The sequence below is a fragment of the Aquarana catesbeiana genome, linkage group LG10 (assembly GCF_042186555.1).
Source record: "Aquarana catesbeiana isolate 2022-GZ linkage group LG10, ASM4218655v1, whole genome shotgun sequence".
NCBI classification, from domain to species: Eukaryota; Metazoa; Chordata; class Amphibia; order Anura; family Ranidae; genus Aquarana; species Aquarana catesbeiana.
Genome location: NC_133333.1, coordinates 157,148,266 through 157,168,515, shown reverse-complemented (window position 1 = coordinate 157,168,515; position 20,250 = coordinate 157,148,266). Strand labels below are relative to the sequence as shown.

Sequence of the window (20,250 nt, the reverse complement as noted above, 5' to 3'; positions counted from 1 at the left end):
GACACTGTCACTAGGCAGAACGGGGAGAAGCTGTTTACGACCTCTCCGTGAGGCGATCGCGGGTATCCCCGCGGCGATCGAGTCCGTGGGACCCGCGACCCGACTCGCGGAGCTCGTGGCAGGCGCGCGGTGGCAAATTCAAAGTAACGTACAGGTACGTTACTTTGCGCAGCCGTGCCATTCTGCCGACGTATATCTACAGGAGGCGGTTGGCAAGTGGTCAAATAGAAGTACTTTTTGACTGCTAGGTGCGCTTTTTTTTGGTATCCATGACAATCACAGCTGCTGCATTTGCCCTAATGGTTAGCAGCAATCTGAATCCAAAAATCAGCTAAAGTATGATCATACATGAGGTGTGGTCCCGCTTTTCTACAAAGTGTCTTAGCATCAAAAGCAATCACCCCTTCAGAGAATGGAGGCCCATGATTCCACAAGGTATGTTTAACTGTGCAGCCAGATTTGTGATATAGAAACTACTTAAACACACACAGTACATAATGTAATATATATATATATATATATATATATATATTTGCGCTCATAAGTTTACATACCCTGGCAGAATGTATGAATTTTTGGCCATTTTTCAGAGAACATAAATGGTAACAAAAACATTTTTCAGTCATGGTTAATGTTTGCTGAAGCCATTTATTATCCACTGTGTTTACTCTTTTTAAATCATAATCACAACAGAAACTACCCAAATGACCCTGATCAAAAGTTTACATACCTTGGTGATTTTGGCCTGATAACACGCACACAAGTTGACACAAAGGGATTTGAATGGCTATTAAGGTAACCATCCTCACCTGTGATCTGTTTGCTTGTAATTAGTGTGTGTGTGTATAAAAGGTAAATGAGTTTCTGGATTCTGAGTCATAGGGAAAGCAAAAGAATTGTCAAAGGATCTGCGGGAAAAGGTAGTTGAACTGTAAACCAGGAAAGGGATATAAAAAGATATCCAAGGAATTGAAAATGCCAATCAGCAGTGTTCAAAATCTAATCAAGAAGTGAAAAATGAGGGGTTCTATTGAAACCAAACCACGGTCAGGTAGACCAACTAAAATTTCAGCCACAACTGCCAGGAAAATTGTTCAAGATGCAAAGAAAAACCCACAAATAGCTTCAGGTGAAATACAGGACTCTTTGAAAACATGTGGTGTGGCTGTTTCAAGATGCAAAATAAGCAGGCACTTGAAGAAAGATGGGCTGCATGGTCAAGTCGCCAGAAGAAAGCCATTACTACGCAAATGCCACAAAGTATCCCACTTACAATACGCCAAACAGCACAGAGACAAGCCTCAAACTATCTGGCACAAAGTCATTTTGAGTGATGAGACCAAAATTGAGCTTTTTGGCTACAACCATAAACACTACATTTAGAGAGGAGTCAACAAGGCCTATGATGAAAGGTACACCATTCCTACTGTGAAACTGGAGGCTTTTTGCCAAGAGGAATGGGCAGCTTTACAATCTAAGAAGATAAAGAGCCTCATCCACAAATACCACAAAAGTATTCAAGCTTTCATTGATGTTAAAGGGGGCAATACATGGTATTAAGAACTGGGGTATGATCAGGGTCATTTGGGTAGTTTCTGTTGTGATTACGATTTAAATAGAGTAAACACAGTCGACTGATAATAAATGGCTTCAGTCAAACACTAACCATGTGTGAAAGAAAAGTTTGTGTTATCATTTATATTCTCTGAAAAATGGCCAAGAAATCATAAAAATTCTGCCAGGGTATATATATATATATATATATATACACATACACACACACACACAGGGCTTGATAATTTGCTTTGAATCTAGGAGCCAGCTAAAAAAGTTCAGTTTTCTTTTTAAAGTTAGAAGTCAGGTCTGGTGCTAGAATAATCGCTCTCTTTTCTCTCATTTCGGCATGCGTGACGATTAGTAACATGTGTATCGCCAATCATCGTTTTTAGCCGTAGGTGCTCGACGTGTGCGTTTGCAGGTGTATGTGCATATATATTAGGGTTGCGGGGGGCCTCAATTATTTTTTTGGTGGGGGGTTATGTGCTAGGGTGTAACTTTAATTTTTTACAATTAAAACATGTTTTTTTTCGTCACAGAGGGGACAAAAAGTCCTTTAAGTTATGATTTTTTTCTTTGGCGACAGGCTCTCTTTCATGAGATATCCCGGGTCTAAAAGAACCATGGATGCCTCTCCAGTACTCCACTGAATGTAATGCAATGCACATCGCACTGCATTACATTCTTTCCCGGCCTTGACTGCCGGGAAAACGGTCAATGGAGACAGCAACAAGAAGGGGAGAAAAGCAGACATGCCTCGTCCTCTCCTCCCTACCTAGCGGCACCTGTTATGCCGGTCTCAGATGGGCAAGCGCAGCCTGGGATACATAGGGGTGCGTGCGGACTGTGTGGAAGCATTCGGACGTCGGCCCAGGTGTCAGGACGCAACTTCTGGTAGCTATGGCGACCTGGCACTTGGGATTTATCAGGCCCTGTACGGTGAAGAGGAAAAAGTATTTGATCACCTGCTGATTTTGTAGGTTTGCCCACTAACAAAGAAATGATCAGTCTATAATTTTAATGGTAGGTTTATTTTAACAGTGAAACAGAACAAAAATATCCAGAAAAACACATTACAAAAAAGTTATAAATTGATTTTCATTTTAATGAGTGAAATAAGTATTTGATCCCCGATCAGCAAGATTCCTGGCTCCCAGGTGTCTTCTATACAGATAATGAGCTGAGCTCAGCTTGCTACCTGTATAAAAGACACCTGTCCACAGAAGCAGTCAACCAGATTCCAATCTCTCCACCATGGCCAAGACCAAAGAGCTGTCCAAGGATGTCAGGGACAAGATTGTAGACCTACACAAGGCTGGAATGGGCTACAAGACCATTGCCAAGCAGCTTGGTGAGAGTTTGCGAATGAACATCTGAAAGATTCAGAAGAGAACTTGGTGAAAGTGTTGTGGTCAGATGAGACCAAAATCAAGCTCTTTGGGATTTCAACTCGGCGTGTTTGGAGGAGGAATGCTTCCTATGACCTCAAGAACACCATCCCCACCGTCAAACAGGAGGTGGAAATATTATGCTTTGGTGGTGTTTTTCTGCCAAGGGGACAGGATAACTTCACCGCATCAAAAGGGGACGATGGACAGGGCCACGTACCGTCAAATCTTGGGTGACAACCTCCTTCCCTCAGCCAGGGCATTGCAAATTGGTTGTGGATAGGTATTCCAGTATGACAATGACCCAAAACAGACAGCCAAGGCAACAAAGGAGTGGCTCAAGAAGCAGCACATTAAAAGGTCCTGGAGTGGCCTAGCCAGTCTCCAGACATTAATACCATAAAAAAAAAAAAAAATTGGAGGTAACTGAAGGTTCGAGTTACCAAATGTCAGCCTCAAAACCTTAATGACTTGGAAAGGATCTGCAAAGAGGAGTGGGACAAAATCCCTCCTGGGATGTATGCAAACCTGGTGACAAGTACAAGAAATGTCAGTACTTGGTGGCAAAAGCCTAGTTGGCAATCACAGAGGTCAAAGTCATATTTTGCAAAGGGGTCAAATACTTATTTCACTCATTTAAATGCCAATCGATTTGAAATGCGCTTTTCTTGATTTTTTTTTTGTTATTCTGTCTCTCACTGGTAAAATGAACCTACCAATAGTTAATTTCTTTGTCATTGGGCAAATGTACAAAATCAGCAGGGGATCAAATACTTTTTCCCCTCACTGTGTGTGTGTGTGTGTGTGTGTGTGTGTGTATACACACACTGAAACAAAACTATTTTTTATATAAAAAAAATAAAAAAAACTTACTGTTCTTTTTCATTATCTTCCCATGCTGAAAGTATCCTCTGTAAAAGCTGACACTTCTGTAAAAGCTGGCATTAAAGAAATAAAAAGGTAATTAATCCTAGATTATTTCTACATCAGAGTCTGATTTTTATTTTTTATTTTTTTATGAATATTAGCATAGGAGAAAAGCGACATAGCACAACACTCTTTTTAGAAGTCGATGTTTACCAACAACAGTTACAGTTCAGTCCTTCATGTGCACTACAGGATAAAACTAAAGCAAGGGTCTCTGAAATGTCTAAACAAAGGCCAGTTTACTGTGCTTTAGACTTTAGGGGAGCAACAATGTGGTCACTGGGGGTAGAAAAATTGTCTAGGATTCAGTGGGAACAATGACTTGTTGAACAGGAGGCATATACATAGTGCCCTGCAATTGCTGAAGACCGAGGGAGGAACAGCGCCCCGCCATTAGCAAAGACATGCGCCCCGCCTTTGGCAACAGAGGGAGGAACAGCACTCCTCCGTTGGTAACAGAGGAAGGAACAGCGCCCCGCCTTTGGTGACAGAGGAAGGAACAGCGCCCCACTGTTTGTTTCAGCTGAAGGAATAGTGCCTCAAGGGCCAGATGAAAGCAAGCAAAGGGCCACATCTGTATGTGTGGATAATTCTGGATACCAGCTTTAGAACTATAATTGCAGTTTGTAACTTTTAAGGGACAACCACACAAAAGTGACAAACCCTCTGTTATTTTTTAGTTTAGCAGAGCTTTGTTTTTGGTTAACTGTTGCCCTGGTTTTTGTTGAGGCATTTCCCCTTGCTTTCTGTCTCTTATTTTCATTAAAATATGAAGTGTGCAACAGTAGCATAGACAACAAAATTGAGGTTCTAAGCTTTTTCCATGCCATTCAAATCTATGAAAAAAACTCTGGTAGCCTACCTCAGAATTTGAAAAGAATCCAAAAATCACAACAATATTTTTGTACATTTTTTTATACCTGTACACAAATGAGGCTTATAAGCGGCAAACTGACAATTTTCTGTGAAATTGCTACACAGCACGTCATCTTTGTATAAATTATATACAATATCTCAATTTCTTATAAACTTAAAAACTATTTTTAATATACTTATCAAAAATTAAAGGTTCTTTATGATAATAAACCTCAATGTAGCATTAGATTAAGAGACAAAAAAAATACCCCATACAATTTAAATACATTTTCTTACATATTGAACCAGTTCGTTCTCTTGGACTTCACTTTCATTTGTTTCTTGAATAGGGATTGAATTTAAAACCGTTGTGATGCAGACCTCAATTTGTGAGTGCAAGAAGTTATTGTACATGTACTTGAAATACAAATTCTGAAACACGGAGATACAAAGTGTTAAAAGGGACTTGGAGAAAAAAAACAAGTTATTTACACATACATACTTTATATCCTATTCTCACTGTAAGGCTAGGTTCACACATGTCTGGCTGCAGTTTACAGTCAGTTTTTAAAAAAGGAGTCCGGTGCAGCTTTGTTCACCAGTTCAGGTGCAAAATCTTACTTTAATTCGCTCCTGATCTGGACCTAAATTCGCACAGGATTCTTCAAAAACAGACCTTAGCTGCCGGGGACATGTGTGAATCGGTTCGAATGCAAGGCGGTCCGGTTCACGTTTTATGTAAATCAGATGCTGCTCAAAACTAATCCGATTTGCATATATGTGAATATATAGGTCGCGTTAGCGGTAAAGCGCTGCTAGTTTTAGCGGCGCTTTAGAGGCGCTTTTAACCCCCGCTAGCGGCCAAATAAAGGGTTAAATGCGCCCACAAAGCGCCACTGCCGAGGCGCTGCTTATTGATTTCAATGGGCAGGGGCGCTTTAGGAGCGGTGTATACGCCGCTTCTAAAGCAACCCAAAAGATGCTGCTTGCAGGACTTTTTTTTTTTTTTAAACGTCCTGCCAGCAGAGTGCCCCAGTGTGGAAGTACTAGGGCTTTCTCACCGAGACTGCAGATGAGGCGTTTTTCAGGCCAATTACAGATGATATTTTTAGCGTTAAAGCGCCTGAAAAACGCCTCCCGTGTGAAAGGGGTCTAAGAAGCAGGAAAAAACTCCTCTGCCAGTGCATTCAGGAGCAGTAGAGTTTGGGTAGAAAAAATGCCTGATGCTTATAAAACACGCCTCAACGCGTGTTAACAGGTATGTTTAACGCTTGAGCGTTAATTCATTTCAATGGCCAGAGATTAAAGAGAAACTGCAGTCTGCTCACATAATTTGCAATAAAAACATCTATGCCATTCTGAAGCTTCCCTCCAACCACTTTCATATTGCATGATATCATAAGCCTAGGCTTTTTACCAGACAAGAAACAGGAAGTGGGCTATATAAGGTATTTACTGGCAGAATTTTTTTTTTACCAAAGTTAAAACAAGGGCAGAAGATTTAATAGCTGGAAAGTTGAAAAAATGACTGAAGGTCTGCTTTAACACCCAAGAGATTGACGCCTGTAAATGCGCCTAAACGCTTGTAAAAGTGTTAGACATTTTTATAAGCGCCAAGCATTTTTTCTGCAACAACGCTGCTGTTTTCTAGGGGAGTCAAAAATCAAGTCCTGTGTGCATGAGACCTTAGTGTAAAAGAAGAACACAGGCAGGATGTAAAAAGGAGTTTTAGAACTACATACCAAGCCACAAGTATAGTGGGTGCTTTGTGATGTTTTTTCTCAATAGCCACACACTGGCAGCCTATTCTTGATTAAATGGCTGTTGTAATGCAACACATTGACTTGAATGCAGTAGCACACTGCCATGGATTAACATAGTGGGAAAGGAGTTAATATTTTCATTCATACTGCTGGACATCTGACTGGTGGGCAAGGGGATTTAGGAGGGAGGCTTCCCAAAATGCCAGGCAGTATATGCTTTTCACATGGTTTTAGAAACTTCTATATCAGCTGCTCTGTTATGTCTGAGATCTCAGAAATGTGTTTAACCACTTGCCAACCGCGCTATAGTCGAACGACGAAGCTGGGAGGTCCCAGCGAAACGCGTTGAAGTAATGCTCCTGTGCGTCTGACACCATTCCATACTCCCACACGTCTCCATCGCAGCCCGGATGATACGGCATGGATAGACTTGCCTGGCTGTAAGGAACATTGATGCCAAGGTCCTGGCAGCTCACCCAGCATAGTTGCTCCACCATATTCCTGGATTGGAACCATTCATATCTGCGGGGAGCCGCATTACCTTTTACGAGGGGAGCAGACAGGTGCAGATGGGAGCAGTCAGGAGCCAACACCGGTGAAACCTTTAGCGGACATCTCGCCTTTTGGATTTCATCGGCCAAGACATGGACAGACGCGTAAATATGCCCGGTTTCCATCTGCTGCTATTCCGTGATGGTACAGGCTTGACACTCACCTGCAGACCTCTACACTATACTCTGTCCCCCATGGACTTGACATTTATTTGCAGTCTATTGCACTATACCCGGAGCATCATGGGTCTAATCTTTATCTGCAGGCTATTGCACCATTTCGGTGCCTGCACAGGGTGTCCACTGACTGCTATATTGCTGATTATAGTCAGCTACTACCAGCTTGGATTCCACAGCTCCCTCTGGTTGCTGCCTGATGGCACCCATTTCATCGCATTGACTAGCTTGGCAATTATAGGGTTTATTCTGAGGGATCTAATCCTGATTCTGACTTACAACTGCTGGACTGTTTTTTCCATTGCACAATGATGCTCACAATCAGTTCCATTTATTGCAGAGTCCATGACTCTTCATTAGGTGTTACATCATGTGCCCCCCCCCCTTTTCTCATTTTATACCAGCATTTTGCCAATGTGATGTGCATGTGTGGAGTATATGTGGATGGTGTCTAGACGCTTCAGGCAACGTTGTCTTTTTAGATGATGTTTGGTGCAGGTGTCTGCTTTTTTGTATTGGCTTATTTTTACTCAATTTTGCAATAAACTTTTGTAATTTTTAGAATTTTTTGATTGTCCCCTTTTTTTGCTTGGTACTATATCCTTGAGGCTCTAATTCTTGTGCTGCTTTGAACTTAACTTCCTTCCCCTGTCCTTAGTTTAGTTCTACTGTTATATAGTATGTGATTTCCATATGGTTTTAGAAACTTTCATATCAGCTGCTATGTTATGTCTGAGATCCCAGAAATGTGTTTAACAACTTGCCAACTGCGTTATAGCCGAATGAGGGCTACTGCCCTCCCGACCAGTCCTGGGAGGGCGTCAAAAGACATCCTTCAATGATCACAGGTGGTGCGCTCTATCGCCTTGTCCTCTGGCTCTTTACCCTGATCTGTGATCAGCTGTGTCCTATTAGAAGCCCATTACCACGTGATCAGCTGTGTCCAATGACAGCTGATCACGATGTAAACGCAAGCCGGTTATCGGCATTCCTTTCCTCACTCTGTCAGTGTGAAAGGGGCATCTACACTGATTATCAGTGTAGTCCCAGCAGTGCCACCTATCAGTGAAGCCTCATCAGCGCACATCAGTGAAGGAGAAAAATTACCTGTTCGCAAAATTTCATAACAAACTATGAAAAATGCTATTTTTCCCCCAAAATTCAGTCTTTTTTCGTTTATTTAGCAAAAAATAAAAAACCCAGTGGTGATTAAATACCACCAAAAGAAAGCTCTATTTGTGTGAAAAAAAAGATAAAAATGTAATTTGGGTACAGTGCTGCACAACCATGCAATTAAGTGAAGGGTTAGTGTGTGGGTGTGGCGCTGTCCTAATTCATAGAATACTTGGTAGATCGTGTGTAGACAAATCCCATATGTAAAGTCGCATATAAAGTATAGACCAAAATTGTATATAAAATATTAAATGAAAATAAAACCAAACATAAAACAGCAAAGTGACCCCCTTTGGAGTGTGTAGGTGTAATGTTGTCCTAGTTTAAAAAATACTTTATAAGTCGTGTGTAGCCAAATCCCACATGTAAATTATAAACAAAATATAAACAAAATCGCATATAGCAAATTTAACGGCTAGGTTGGCCCCCTTTGAATTGGGGGAGGGGGAAGGGGAACAGGGGATGAAATCAAAAAATGACTTTAGCCAAAACTATTCCATCCGCATAAAAACCCCCTATAGTGATTGATTTAAAAGTCTTTTGACAAACATAACATTGCTGAATAATTACATAGGTTAAATCGTGACTAGTACTCAGTGCAACTTAAGTGAAAAACTTGACATCTTTGTAAAACAAGGCAGGTATTTGTATTAATCTTGGTGACCAGGTGCTCGTGTCTTGTGATCATGCGGACACTCACCAGCTTCTTTAACACCTGCGGGGGTAATGCGCAGTCACAGTGTAGGCCACTGTGCGGCAATCCACAGGCTGTTTCTGGGTCACGGTGACGTTTTAGGCAGCTTCTTTAACCCCTGCGGGGGTAATGCGTAGTCACAGTGTATGCCACTCTGCGGCAATCCACAGGCTGTTTCCGGGTCACGGTGACGTTTTAGGCATAAGAGAAGAAAGAGGAGATTCCATAGCGTAAAACCATAAAACACTCTTTATTGAATCCCTATGACGAAACGCGTAGGGTGTGGCCTATTTTGACGCTTTTGCATCATCTCCCAGAGAATCACCAACTTAAATCTGATGCTCTCCTGTTTTGATGACATTTGGTTGCCTATTATAAACTGCTTAAATGTGAGTACCATTCTGTCATCTGCATTCAATAAAGAGTGTTTTATGGTTTTACTCTATGGAATCTCCTCTTTCTTCTCTTATGCCTAAAACGTCACCGTGACCCAGAATCAGCCTGTGGATTGCCGCACAGTGGCATACACTGACTGCGCATTACCCCCGCAGGGGTTAAAGAAGCTGGTGAGTGTCCGCATGATCACAAGACACGAGCACCTGGTCACCAAGATTAATACAAATACCTGCCTTGTTTTACAAAGATGTCAAGTTTTTCACTTAAGTTGCACTGAGCACTAGTCACGATTTAACCTATGTAATTATTCAGCAATGTTATGTTTGTCAAAAGACTTTTAAATCAATCACTATATGGGGTTTTTATGCGGATGGAATAGTTTTTGGCTAAAGTCATTTTTTGATTTCATCCCCTAGCCGTTAAATTTGCTATATGCGATTTTGTTTATATTTTGTTTATAATTTACATGTGACTTTACATGTGGGATTTGGCTACACACAACTTATAAAGTATTTTTTAAACTAGGACAACGTTACACCTATACACTCCAAAGGGGGTCACTTTGCTGTTTTATGTTTGGTTTTATTTTCGTTGAATTTTTTATTTACAATTTTGGTCTATAATTTATATGCGACTTTACATATGGGATTTGGCTACACACGATCTACCAAGTATTCTATGAATTAGGACAGCGCCACACCCACACACTAACCCTTCACAACCATGCAATTGTCAAAGCGCGACAGAGCTGAAATCTGAAAATTGGTCTGGGCAGTAAGGGGGTAAAAGTGCCCATTAGGCAATTGGTGTAAAGCAGCTCAGGCTTTAATAAGACCTTTACTGTTAAAAATCACACAATATGTTGAAAAACACATATAAGTATAATAGCCTTATAAATAAAAGTATAACGTTTTGGACAGAATGGAGAGGGATTAGAACGCTTGTCAGTTTTTATTGCTGTCTGTGTCCTTGTTGGGTAGATTCACCCTCTCAATGATAATGGTAGGCAGGACAAATAGAAAGTCAAACTAAAGGAAAATCCCACATTTTGGGTTGTCGCCAGAAAAGTAATAGGGGGGAAATTTTTCAAAGCAGAACTAGTATCTTCCAGGATACTAGTTCTGGTGACCTAGTGGTCCCCAAGGAATTACCTTAATTTTCAGGGATTTCCTCACTTCCTGTTTGGCTATGGAACAAGAAGTGAAGGGAAATCTTTGCAATGGGACACAGATTTACTATCACCATATTCATCTGTGTTCTGCCACAATGTTTACATGAGGCCGCTGTGTCTTCTACTTCCCACTGCCTGCATGTGTGTGTAGTAGAAAGTCATTATTTATAAGGGACCAGGAGACTGATCTTTAGAAATGTAAGGTGCTCTATTGTGCATGCGTTGGAAGCAGAACCCAGACCTAGCCTTTAGTGACAGTTCTGCTCTCTTCCTATCTCCAGCAATGATGGCACATACTAGCAATATGCACCCAGCACGGCAGGTCGTCTATCATCAATAACCTTTTTTCAGTAGCCCAAGTGACATGTAAAAGCCACAAATAAGCAGTGATGAGGACATTCTGTGCTGAGAGCCAATAGCTGGTATCTGCAAAGAGCATTGCAGGTTAGACAGCAGCAGCACTGTCACTAAATGCCAGGTCCACTCTGAGGTAGGGCTGGGGAAAAAAATCGATTTAAATCTTGAATCGAGTTGAGAGGTCAAATCGATTCAAAATTTAAGCAAATGCATTTTTTTTTTATTTTTTTTTTTTCACCGCGCCGGTCCTGAGGAGCTGTGGGCAGGAGTTTTTAGGCGAGACCACAGCTTCAGCCTAGTCCGCGAGGCCGGACGCCGCGGACTAGGCCGAAGCTGCGGCCTCGCCTAAAAACTCCTGCCCGCAGTTCCTCAGGACTGGCGCGGTGTCCAAAAAAAAAAAAAAAAAAATTTGAATCGTGAATCGACTGAGAAAATTGCCCTAATCCAGCCCTACTCTGAGGTAGAGTAGAGTCTTTTGGATAAACCAAAAGGGCACCAAAACCTCACCCCTCACAGTAGCAGCAAGTAATAACATGGCATTGCTATTATGCATGCACTGTGGCACAGACATTTAAATGAAGACAGGCACTATCCACAACAGCCATACACAGTAGGAAGCAACTGAATGGTTCCTACAGCAGATAAGTCTATGTTGCAATACCGATTTTGGCCCATCAGCTCATTCCAACTCCCAACACTCTGCTCTGGCTTACATAGGCACTGTAATCTTTGGCCTGGCAGCTCATACCACATCTGGAGTACAGCTGACACTACCAAAACACTCCCTTCACCCCTGTGAATGCACCCTCCTCACCTTGATATAAACTTCCCCACCACTGCGCCTTTATATCAACCCCCTGCGCTCTCCATCACAGCTGATGCCCATTGTTCTACCCCCTGGACCACACGACACACCAACCATTGTTACCATTGCCCCTGACCACTCCACGCTCCTGCTCGCACATCTCTACCACATTCCCCCCCCATTTACTGGTCACTGCACCAATACATGCCTCAGTGCTTACAACCACTGTACCAATTCACACGTCTGTGCTCTCCACCACTGCAGTTAGGCGCCCTTCCGTATTTCAACAAATTCACACACATTGCTAGTCTGTAATTAAAATTATCTACATATAATGAAATTGTGTAAGTTATCTTTAAAATAACGTACTTGCAGAAGAAAAGTCATACTTACCAGCATGGTGTTGATGGAATCAAGTTTTATAAGTTCCTGATTTAAAGCCCTGTTGTTCGCATTAATTGTGCTTGCAAGCAATTTCACTACATGGAGACGAGTATTCCCTAAGGGTGGATCAAGAACACCCCAAGTTGTAAGTAAACTTTGTTTCTAGAAAGGAAAAAATTTAAAAAAATGTTAAGTGGTTTACACTCACACAAATATATTGTGGGTATACTTTTACTAAGGCATGGTAAGAATGATTTTCTATGCTAATTTATAAAGTCTATGCTGTGCTGGGACAAGAAAATCAATTTCCAAATGCATGGTTTTATCTGCAATTGGTATTTTATATAGTCCCAAATGACTGAACATGAGGGATGAGCAACAAACATCAAGGGCAACATGCCCCAAACCCACAAAGAATAGGGGGAACCCCACTAAAAAGCTACATGCAAGACCTTCACCTAAAACTGGCATCTGCAGAGGAGTGAATATTTATCTGGTAGAACTTCGTAAATGTGTGCGGAAAAGAGCAGCCCAAGATGCACAGCCACTCATGGTGGAATGGGCCTTGCCAGGCAAAGGAAGAACTCAGAAATTATGGATCAAGAAGCAGCCTTGCGAGGACCTTCAAACAGAACAAACTGGAATTCAGACTGCTGAAACAAAGTATAGACCGCAGATGCATGCAAATAGCTTGATCATCATTAAAACAGTGATGCACTTCCACCACCAGATGCTTAGGATTAAGACAAATATATGGCAAGCTGAGCAGATTCAGGAAAACCTCTTATGCAAAAAAGAGGAATTAGGCTTCAAAACTACTTTACAACTACTTGGCGCAGACCAGGAGAGGGTCTTTGAAAGTTAAAGTGGTTGTAAAAGGTAGAAGGTTATCTTAATGCATTCTATGAATAAGGCCTCATACACACGAACATTTTAACAGCGGCTTTTTTGAGCTTTTTTTGCTGCTTAAGAACGCCACTGCATGTTATTCAATGGGCTCATACACACCGTGGCGTTTTTGAGCTGTAAAGTCTCGTACACACAATCAGACTTTAAACAAACTTTTCCGTGGATTTCTGTCCAAAGGGTGTTGGCCTTGCACTTGTATTGCATACACACGGCAGGACTTTTTAGGCAACAAACACGAACGGAGTGATGTTTCAACGTACTGATGACACTTCAAAAGAGGACGTTCAATTCTCTGACGCCACCCTTTGGTCAACTTCTGTATTGTTGTCTGATCTCTTGCATTGGTTGTGAGCAGGCGTGTTTGTACTTTGTACTAAAGGCCAATGGTTTTGTGTACACACGATCGGAACTTACCGACGTAGGACTTTTGTTGCCGCCAAGTTTGTCTGTTCGCACAGCCAACATTTGTCCGATGAAAACCGAAAACGTTTGTCCGATGGAGCATACACACGGTTGGATGTTGCCTTAAAACAGCTAATTTGCATGTTTGTTGTCAAAAAGTCTGATCGTGTGTATGGGCCTCAACAGGCATGGTCGTTTCTAAGCTCCAAAAAAAAAAAAAACAAGGACCAGTGCGTTCTGAGGCTCCAACGCTAGAGCTGTTTTGACGCCGACACTGAAAAAAGCTCAAAAACGTGCATTAGCGCTATACCGACGTTTTTTTAGCGTCAGAGTTTTTAAGCTGTAAAAATGTTTATGTGGGTAATTTGGGAGTGGAAAATAGCAGAGGGATGTTTTTTCTTAAAAACCGCACCTTAGCGTTAATGCTTACAAACGACATTAAACGCGCTTTCACACCAAATCAGAACGCTAATAAAATCGCGTTAACGCTGCTTTTTTTCCAGGCTTTGTTACTAGCTTTACAGCCCGTTTTTTAAAACGTCCGTGTGTATGAGGACTTACGATAACAAAACCTTCTGTGTGCAGCAGCCCCCCTAATACTTACCTGAGCCCCATCTAGTTCCAGCGATGTTGCAGGAGTGTCTAAGCTGCCAGGCACTCATTGGGGATTGGTTCCCGTTGCTGTCAATCAAAATCAGTCAGCCAATCAGGGGGGTGGGTCGCAGCTCCGTGTCTGAATGGACACAGGGAGCTGTGGCTCAGGTGCCCCCGTAGCAAGCTGCTTGCTGTGGGGGCACTCTACAGGAGGGAGGAGCCAGGAGCACAGAAGAGGAACCCGGAGAACAGGAGGATCAGAGCTGCATGGTGCAAAACCACAGCACAGGGCAGGTAAGTATAACATGTTTGTTATTTAAGAAAAAAAAAAAAAAAAAAAAAAAACACAAGACTTTACAATCACTTAAAGCAAAGCCTTCTCCGAGACCCTACGAGGTATATGAAAGTGGGTTCTACTGATGCGTTTCTGCTAAAAAAGACCCAAGATGACGGCTTTTTAGTGGAAACGCGTCGGGTGGACCCACTTTCATATATCGCTCTTGCTCATGTACCTATTCTTAGCCTGTGATGACCTTTCAACATGTGAGTTCACACTCTTATTTAATAAACCCTTTTTGTTAAACGTTATCATGCTATGCATTTCCTTTCCATCTATTTTTCCATGGTTTATGAATACTGAGTTTCTGGCTCCTATTGGAATACTATCTTCATGTTGATGTCTGAATGTTATCCTTATGCTGGTGTCTGAGAAAGTTTGTGCCGAGGTGATGGTTTGACTCAAGATCCGTTGTGCCTGTTCAGCCAGATGTATCCCTCAAGCCAGCTGATTTTAAAGCTTATATGACTTGGGTGGTATAAGCCTCTCCAAGTCATCGACATCTGGTAAGCCTCCCTCTGTTCATTGGTGGTGGCTAATTCACTATATTAGTTCTTTTGGGGTGTCAATGTCTGATGAATGCCTGTTCAAGTGTGTTTTTGATCATCAATTTCATCATTGGACTTTGCCAATTACAGACATACCTGCTAGTTATATTTTGGACTTTGCCCTCCAAAGATGTTTTGTGTCTGAATACCAGATTTGTTTTCATTTACATTTTTTCATTTGTTTTATTGTGGTAATATCACTTTACTTTTTACACTTGTCATAGTGGCATTTATACAATGTATATGTATCTTTAGTACTTTGAGATATCTTTAGCACTTACACTGCGGAGACTTACTCCACAAGTATAACTACTTTTAATGGTCACATTTTAAGTATATTATTTATATGATCGAAACAGCACGACACAATTTTTAGAATGTCAAAGGCAAATATAATGTCAAATTTTTACCTGAAATCGCACCTGAACCAAACCCAAAATTGCACAGTACTCTTTAAAACCACACAGCGACCGTCCCACAAGTGTGAAACGGCTGCTTTGAGAAGGCTGCCAGTTCACGTTATGCGAATTAAAAACACATCCAATTAGCATATATGTAAACCGAGCCCAATTCTATAAAACAGGCAAGAAATAAGCTGCAGTGGAGGGAAGGCATGGATCGGGTAAATTGATCTCAATTAGGCAACCACCAAACACCTGACAATCCCTGGTCTGTGATTCAAACCTGTCTGGCTTGTTGTTCAATCTGGATGGCAAGAAATCCACATCTGCTGTCCCCCATCGCAGACAAATCTCTGCAAAAACCTTTGGGTGAAAGGCCCAATATCCCTTATTCAGCTGTTGATTGCTGGGAATGGCCAGCTGACAATTTTCAAAACGGGGAATGTGCAGAGCAGAGAGGGTTTGGAAAGTGAAGTTCTTCCCAAAACCAGATTTTGTCCACTTCTTACTGAGCAGAACAACTTCATGCCACAACCATGTCCAAATGCACTCAGACAAGGAGCACCCAAAGGCTGGTAGAACAGTATAGGAGAGTCGGCTGAAATGCACAAAGTTTCAGGATGTTGGATCAGCAACTTCTGCTCCTCTGCTCCTCTGCCAAGAACTTAATTTCTTGTAGAATTTGCTGAGCAAAACATTTCAGCTGTGCATAAACCTTCTCCGGGGGTGAGCCCAATTGACTTGCATCACTTCTTGCAAACCAGGGTCTACGGGAGAAGATTTGGGAGGTTTGGGTGGCTGATAAGAATGAAATCCAGTAACTTTGGGAGAAGAGGACTCTGGAAGTGGCAACTTCAAATTAATTTGAAACATGTCTGCCAGAAGGTCCACAGTGGTCTTCTGTGTCGGAGACAGCCTGAGACCTTGAAAGATTTCCTGAGAGGATTCATCTAACAAGCCATGCTCAGTATTCCCTGCACCAAAAATGGCACAAATTTTGAAATACACTGGTGCTCCTATGCCTAAAACACCAGTTAAAGTGTTGCAGCCATGCTTCATCAAAACAACCCAAAAGGAATTTGGAGCAGCATACTAGGCACCAAGGAACACTGCAGGAGGACAACTAAACTCCCCACTTACCAAGCCAGTCAGCTTGACTCAAACAAGGTACAGGGGCTGTGCCCCTACACTGGCATCATTTCATCATAAGGATCACCAAAATGCCCTCCAATTTGATCCTGTGGAGCAGAGGAGGAAGAATCTTCAGGGGAGGAAAGGTAAAGATCAGGGTCCGGTATCCCCCACCTGCAACAAAGGTCCTGGAACACCTTCGTGCAGAGGGATCATTCTTTCAGGTGCAGATGCTGCCAGCTGAAAAAATCTGCCAATGGTCTGCGAAACGCAGAAAGTGTTGGCGAGTCAGAAAGATGGGTACATTTATGGGTACATTTATGTCCACTAAAGCCAGGAATCCCCCTGGTGGAGTTAGCAATGACAGATTGTTGATTCAGCCTGGAATTTTTAGGGTTGACAAACATTCAGGGCCTTGGGGTAAATGATAGGACCAATGTCCCTTCAGGTTTTGTGATAGTAAACAGATTGTCATAAAACCCGAGAGAAAACATGAGGCTTTCAATAGGCCATTTACAGGGAAATGTAATGCCACAGATGCCTGTTCTACACAACTGATGATCAGAGGGTCTATGGTAACAGTGGTTAAAGTTCTTTTAAAATGGATATTTCCCCAGTTTCATTAAAAAACACATCAGCATACAGCTCTCCAAGGCTGATGGGAATAAATCTTATTCATTCATTAGAAAAACAATTTTGTTTTTATTTACAATTACTATTTTTAAACGTGAGGCACTAATGATGCAACCCTGGCCTCACAGCTGTTTCAGGAGACTTTAATTGTAGGAAAGGGTTAAATTCCCGTCACATTTTATTTATTTTCCAATTGTTGTCAGTACCCCTATTAAAGTGAAAGTTATCTTCCATGCATGACTTTTCACCTATAGGTAATGTATATATCTCCTAATCGCGCACCGAGATACTTAGTGTACATGCAGCCAGCGACATCACTGACGCATGTGCTCTGAAGCAATGGCCACCCGTGCTGTTTACATTCGATATTCCAGTCGCACACGTTCCCGGACAAATGGCAATAGAACATTAATGGATGCTGTAACGATTACCAGTTGGGTTCTGGAAGCATCAAACAGAAGTACATCTTTGCCAGCACACCATGGATCAGCAAACAAGATTGTCCAAAAAAGGTTTTTAATCGAAAACGGTCACATCACAAGGGAGGTGCAACATTTCAGGGCCGCGCAGGACCCCTTTGTCACTTGCCTGACGAAGGGGTCCTGCGCGGCCCCGAAACGTTGCACCTCCCTTGTGATGTGACCGTTTTCGATTAAAAACCTTTTTTGGACAATCTTGTTTGCTGATCCATGGTGTGCTGGAGAAGATGTACTTCTACCCGTGCTGTTTCTTCAGGAGCTCCGTGCCGTGACTGGCTTGCGCGGGAGTGACGTCATCGCGGCTCCGGCCAGCCACAGAGCCGTAGTCCACGAACCCGGAAGCAAGACGGGTGAAGATATAAGCAGCCTCCAGATCTGACTTCTTGGCGTGGGAGGGCTTTGTTTTAAGGCAAGTTTAACATAATGTGCTAGTATACAAAACGTCCAGTGGTTTACAACCGCTTTAAGAAGGCTTTTACTTCCTGTAGTAGTTAACACAAATCTAACCAACAAGAGCCTAGGCAGCCATAGAAAAAGGATACTAATCCTTTCCCGTTCTAAAAGATTAACAGAATCACACTAGTAATAAATTATCACTGATATTTTTAATCTCGAACACCACATATGTCACAGTTACAAGCAAAATAGTGTACCTTAGGTGGATCAATAAGAAGTTGATGAAATTCTGATAAACGCTGTTTAATAGCCATAAGTGTGCCTAAACTGGCCTGGGTATTGGAGGATCCATCTAATCCAGCGGCATCCATCTCAAGCCCTTCCAGAGTACAGTAGAAGGCAGTTAATCCACCCAGCTCAGCTCTGCAAAAGAACCAAGGACACACAAGAGTCAAGAGAAAATACACAAGTTAAAAAAAAACAAAAAAAAAAAACAGCATAGGAACCCTGAAAATCAAAACTTTGCAGCTTTAAACATGAACTCCATGCAGATATGAAATTATATAGTTTTATTTTTTTATGTAACCAGTCTAAGTACCTGCAAATTGACTTGATTTTAGATCCTTGCAATCCCCTGTACAGCAGCACTTGGGAGTGGGGGAGAGAAATTCAGCACCAGGAGCCAATCAGGTGGATTATATGTAAATCCTGACAAGGAAAATGGTGATAGAATAGAATAAACAGTGAGCAGAGGGATGAGCGCCGCAGTTTTCCACTGTCCAGTCAGTAGTGTTATCCTCTTGGCTGTGCTGCGGGCAGAGTTTTGTGCATTTCAGGACTAAATTCACAGACATCCAAACCCTTAAGCTGGCCATAAATAGATGATAATTCGGCCAGTTCAGCAGGGACCAGGTGAATTTCAATCCATCAATGGCCGTTCCCATTCGTGAGAAGCCAATCTAATAACCGACTTCTCAACCACCATGACGGTCAGGATCTTATGGATGCAGGAAATGGCTAGGTTAACAGCTAGAGAACATTTTGTACAATTATACTTTCACTGGGTACTGGTGAACAAATTGCTTTGGCTGTAAATACTCCTTTTCAGGGTGAACCCAAGCAGCACGCATCACTTTCTGTAGGTGAGGGTGCCCTGGAAAGGACCCAAAACCAGCGACTTTAGAGAAAAAGGATTGAGGCAGCAGTAACTTTAGGTTAGTGTGAGCCACATCTGCCAGGAAGCCCACCCTAATCTTCTGTGTCAGAGAGAGACCTGGACCCTGAGATTCCTCTTGGGACTACATGTCCACAGAGGATTGCTAATGTTCAACTGCCTCCTCCTCTTCCTCATAAGGCTTTTACTCCAACAGCATTCTCTCTCAAAAGGGAAAGAGTGCCTACGTTTGCATTCCAACCAAGCTAGAACCCATGAGAGCTGCTCAGGCAACCCATATATGGCTTTAAAAATGTCCTTCTTTGACACAAAGGGAAGTGGATGATTGTGCCCCTGGATCAGTGGAAATACCAGGTAAGGGCAGAGATTCAATGGTAATTGACTCTTTGGGGAACCACTGCAGGGCAAACTTTTCAGGGGGTCCTCCCTACCCGATAGAGGGATTTGGAAGTCCGTCCCATCACTCTTCCCCCACCTCTTTGTCATCGCAAGACCATGGCTTGCCGAGGGTTAAGAGGCTGATGAAAACCAGAAGGAAGCAGTCACCCAGCTGAGGGGAGGGTCAACCCAGTACACAAGTGCCCCGCTTATTACTGTGCCTGATATCTAAGTAGCAGCAGGGCTGAAAGCTGAATGTTGCTGGATCAGTAAGACGTTTGCAGTGCGGTGCGACTAGTTCAGGAACTTCATAAACGTGTACTTGTGCCTGAGACCTGTAAAAATGGAAAAGTAAAGACACATGCGATGACGTTGCCACGATGGACCTCACTTTATGAGGTCAGTCACTGCCATACTCCGTTCCCCATGGAGAAAACTGCCTAAATCGCCCCCCTCACCCAAGGAACACTGCCTGGGGGGGGGGGGGGGATACTGCCACATGTACCTAGAAGATCACTGCCTGTAAGATCCATCACCATACGGAATGCTAAAAAACTATGGGTTAGCTAATCTGGGAGAGGTTATGCATGGGTGGGGACTCTTGCCATTTTTGGCCAGTGTTTATTCACATGAAGGTAGCAGCACAACCCAAGTAGTCATGAATATGAAC

The 20,250-nt window shown here is 42.4% G+C and overlaps 1 protein-coding gene across 4 annotated transcripts in view; it reads right to left on the bottom strand.

Annotated features, from left to right (window-relative positions):
* PPP6R1 (protein phosphatase 6 regulatory subunit 1) overlaps nt 1–20,250 on the bottom strand; it is a 319,943-nt gene that overhangs the window by 161,961 nt on the left and 137,732 nt on the right. For all 4 annotated transcript variants that reach the window (XM_073602816.1, XM_073602818.1, XM_073602817.1 and 1 more), the window contains exons 8-11: nt 18,286–18,451; nt 12,208–12,360; nt 5,025–5,159; nt 3,819–3,883 (exon numbers count right to left, since the gene is read on the bottom strand). In XM_073602816.1, the coding sequence (XP_073458917.1) occupies nt 3,819–3,883; nt 5,025–5,159; nt 12,208–12,360; nt 18,286–18,451 (519 nt within the window). The remainder of the gene's footprint in view (nt 1–3,818; nt 3,884–5,024; nt 5,160–12,207; nt 12,361–18,285; nt 18,452–20,250) is intronic.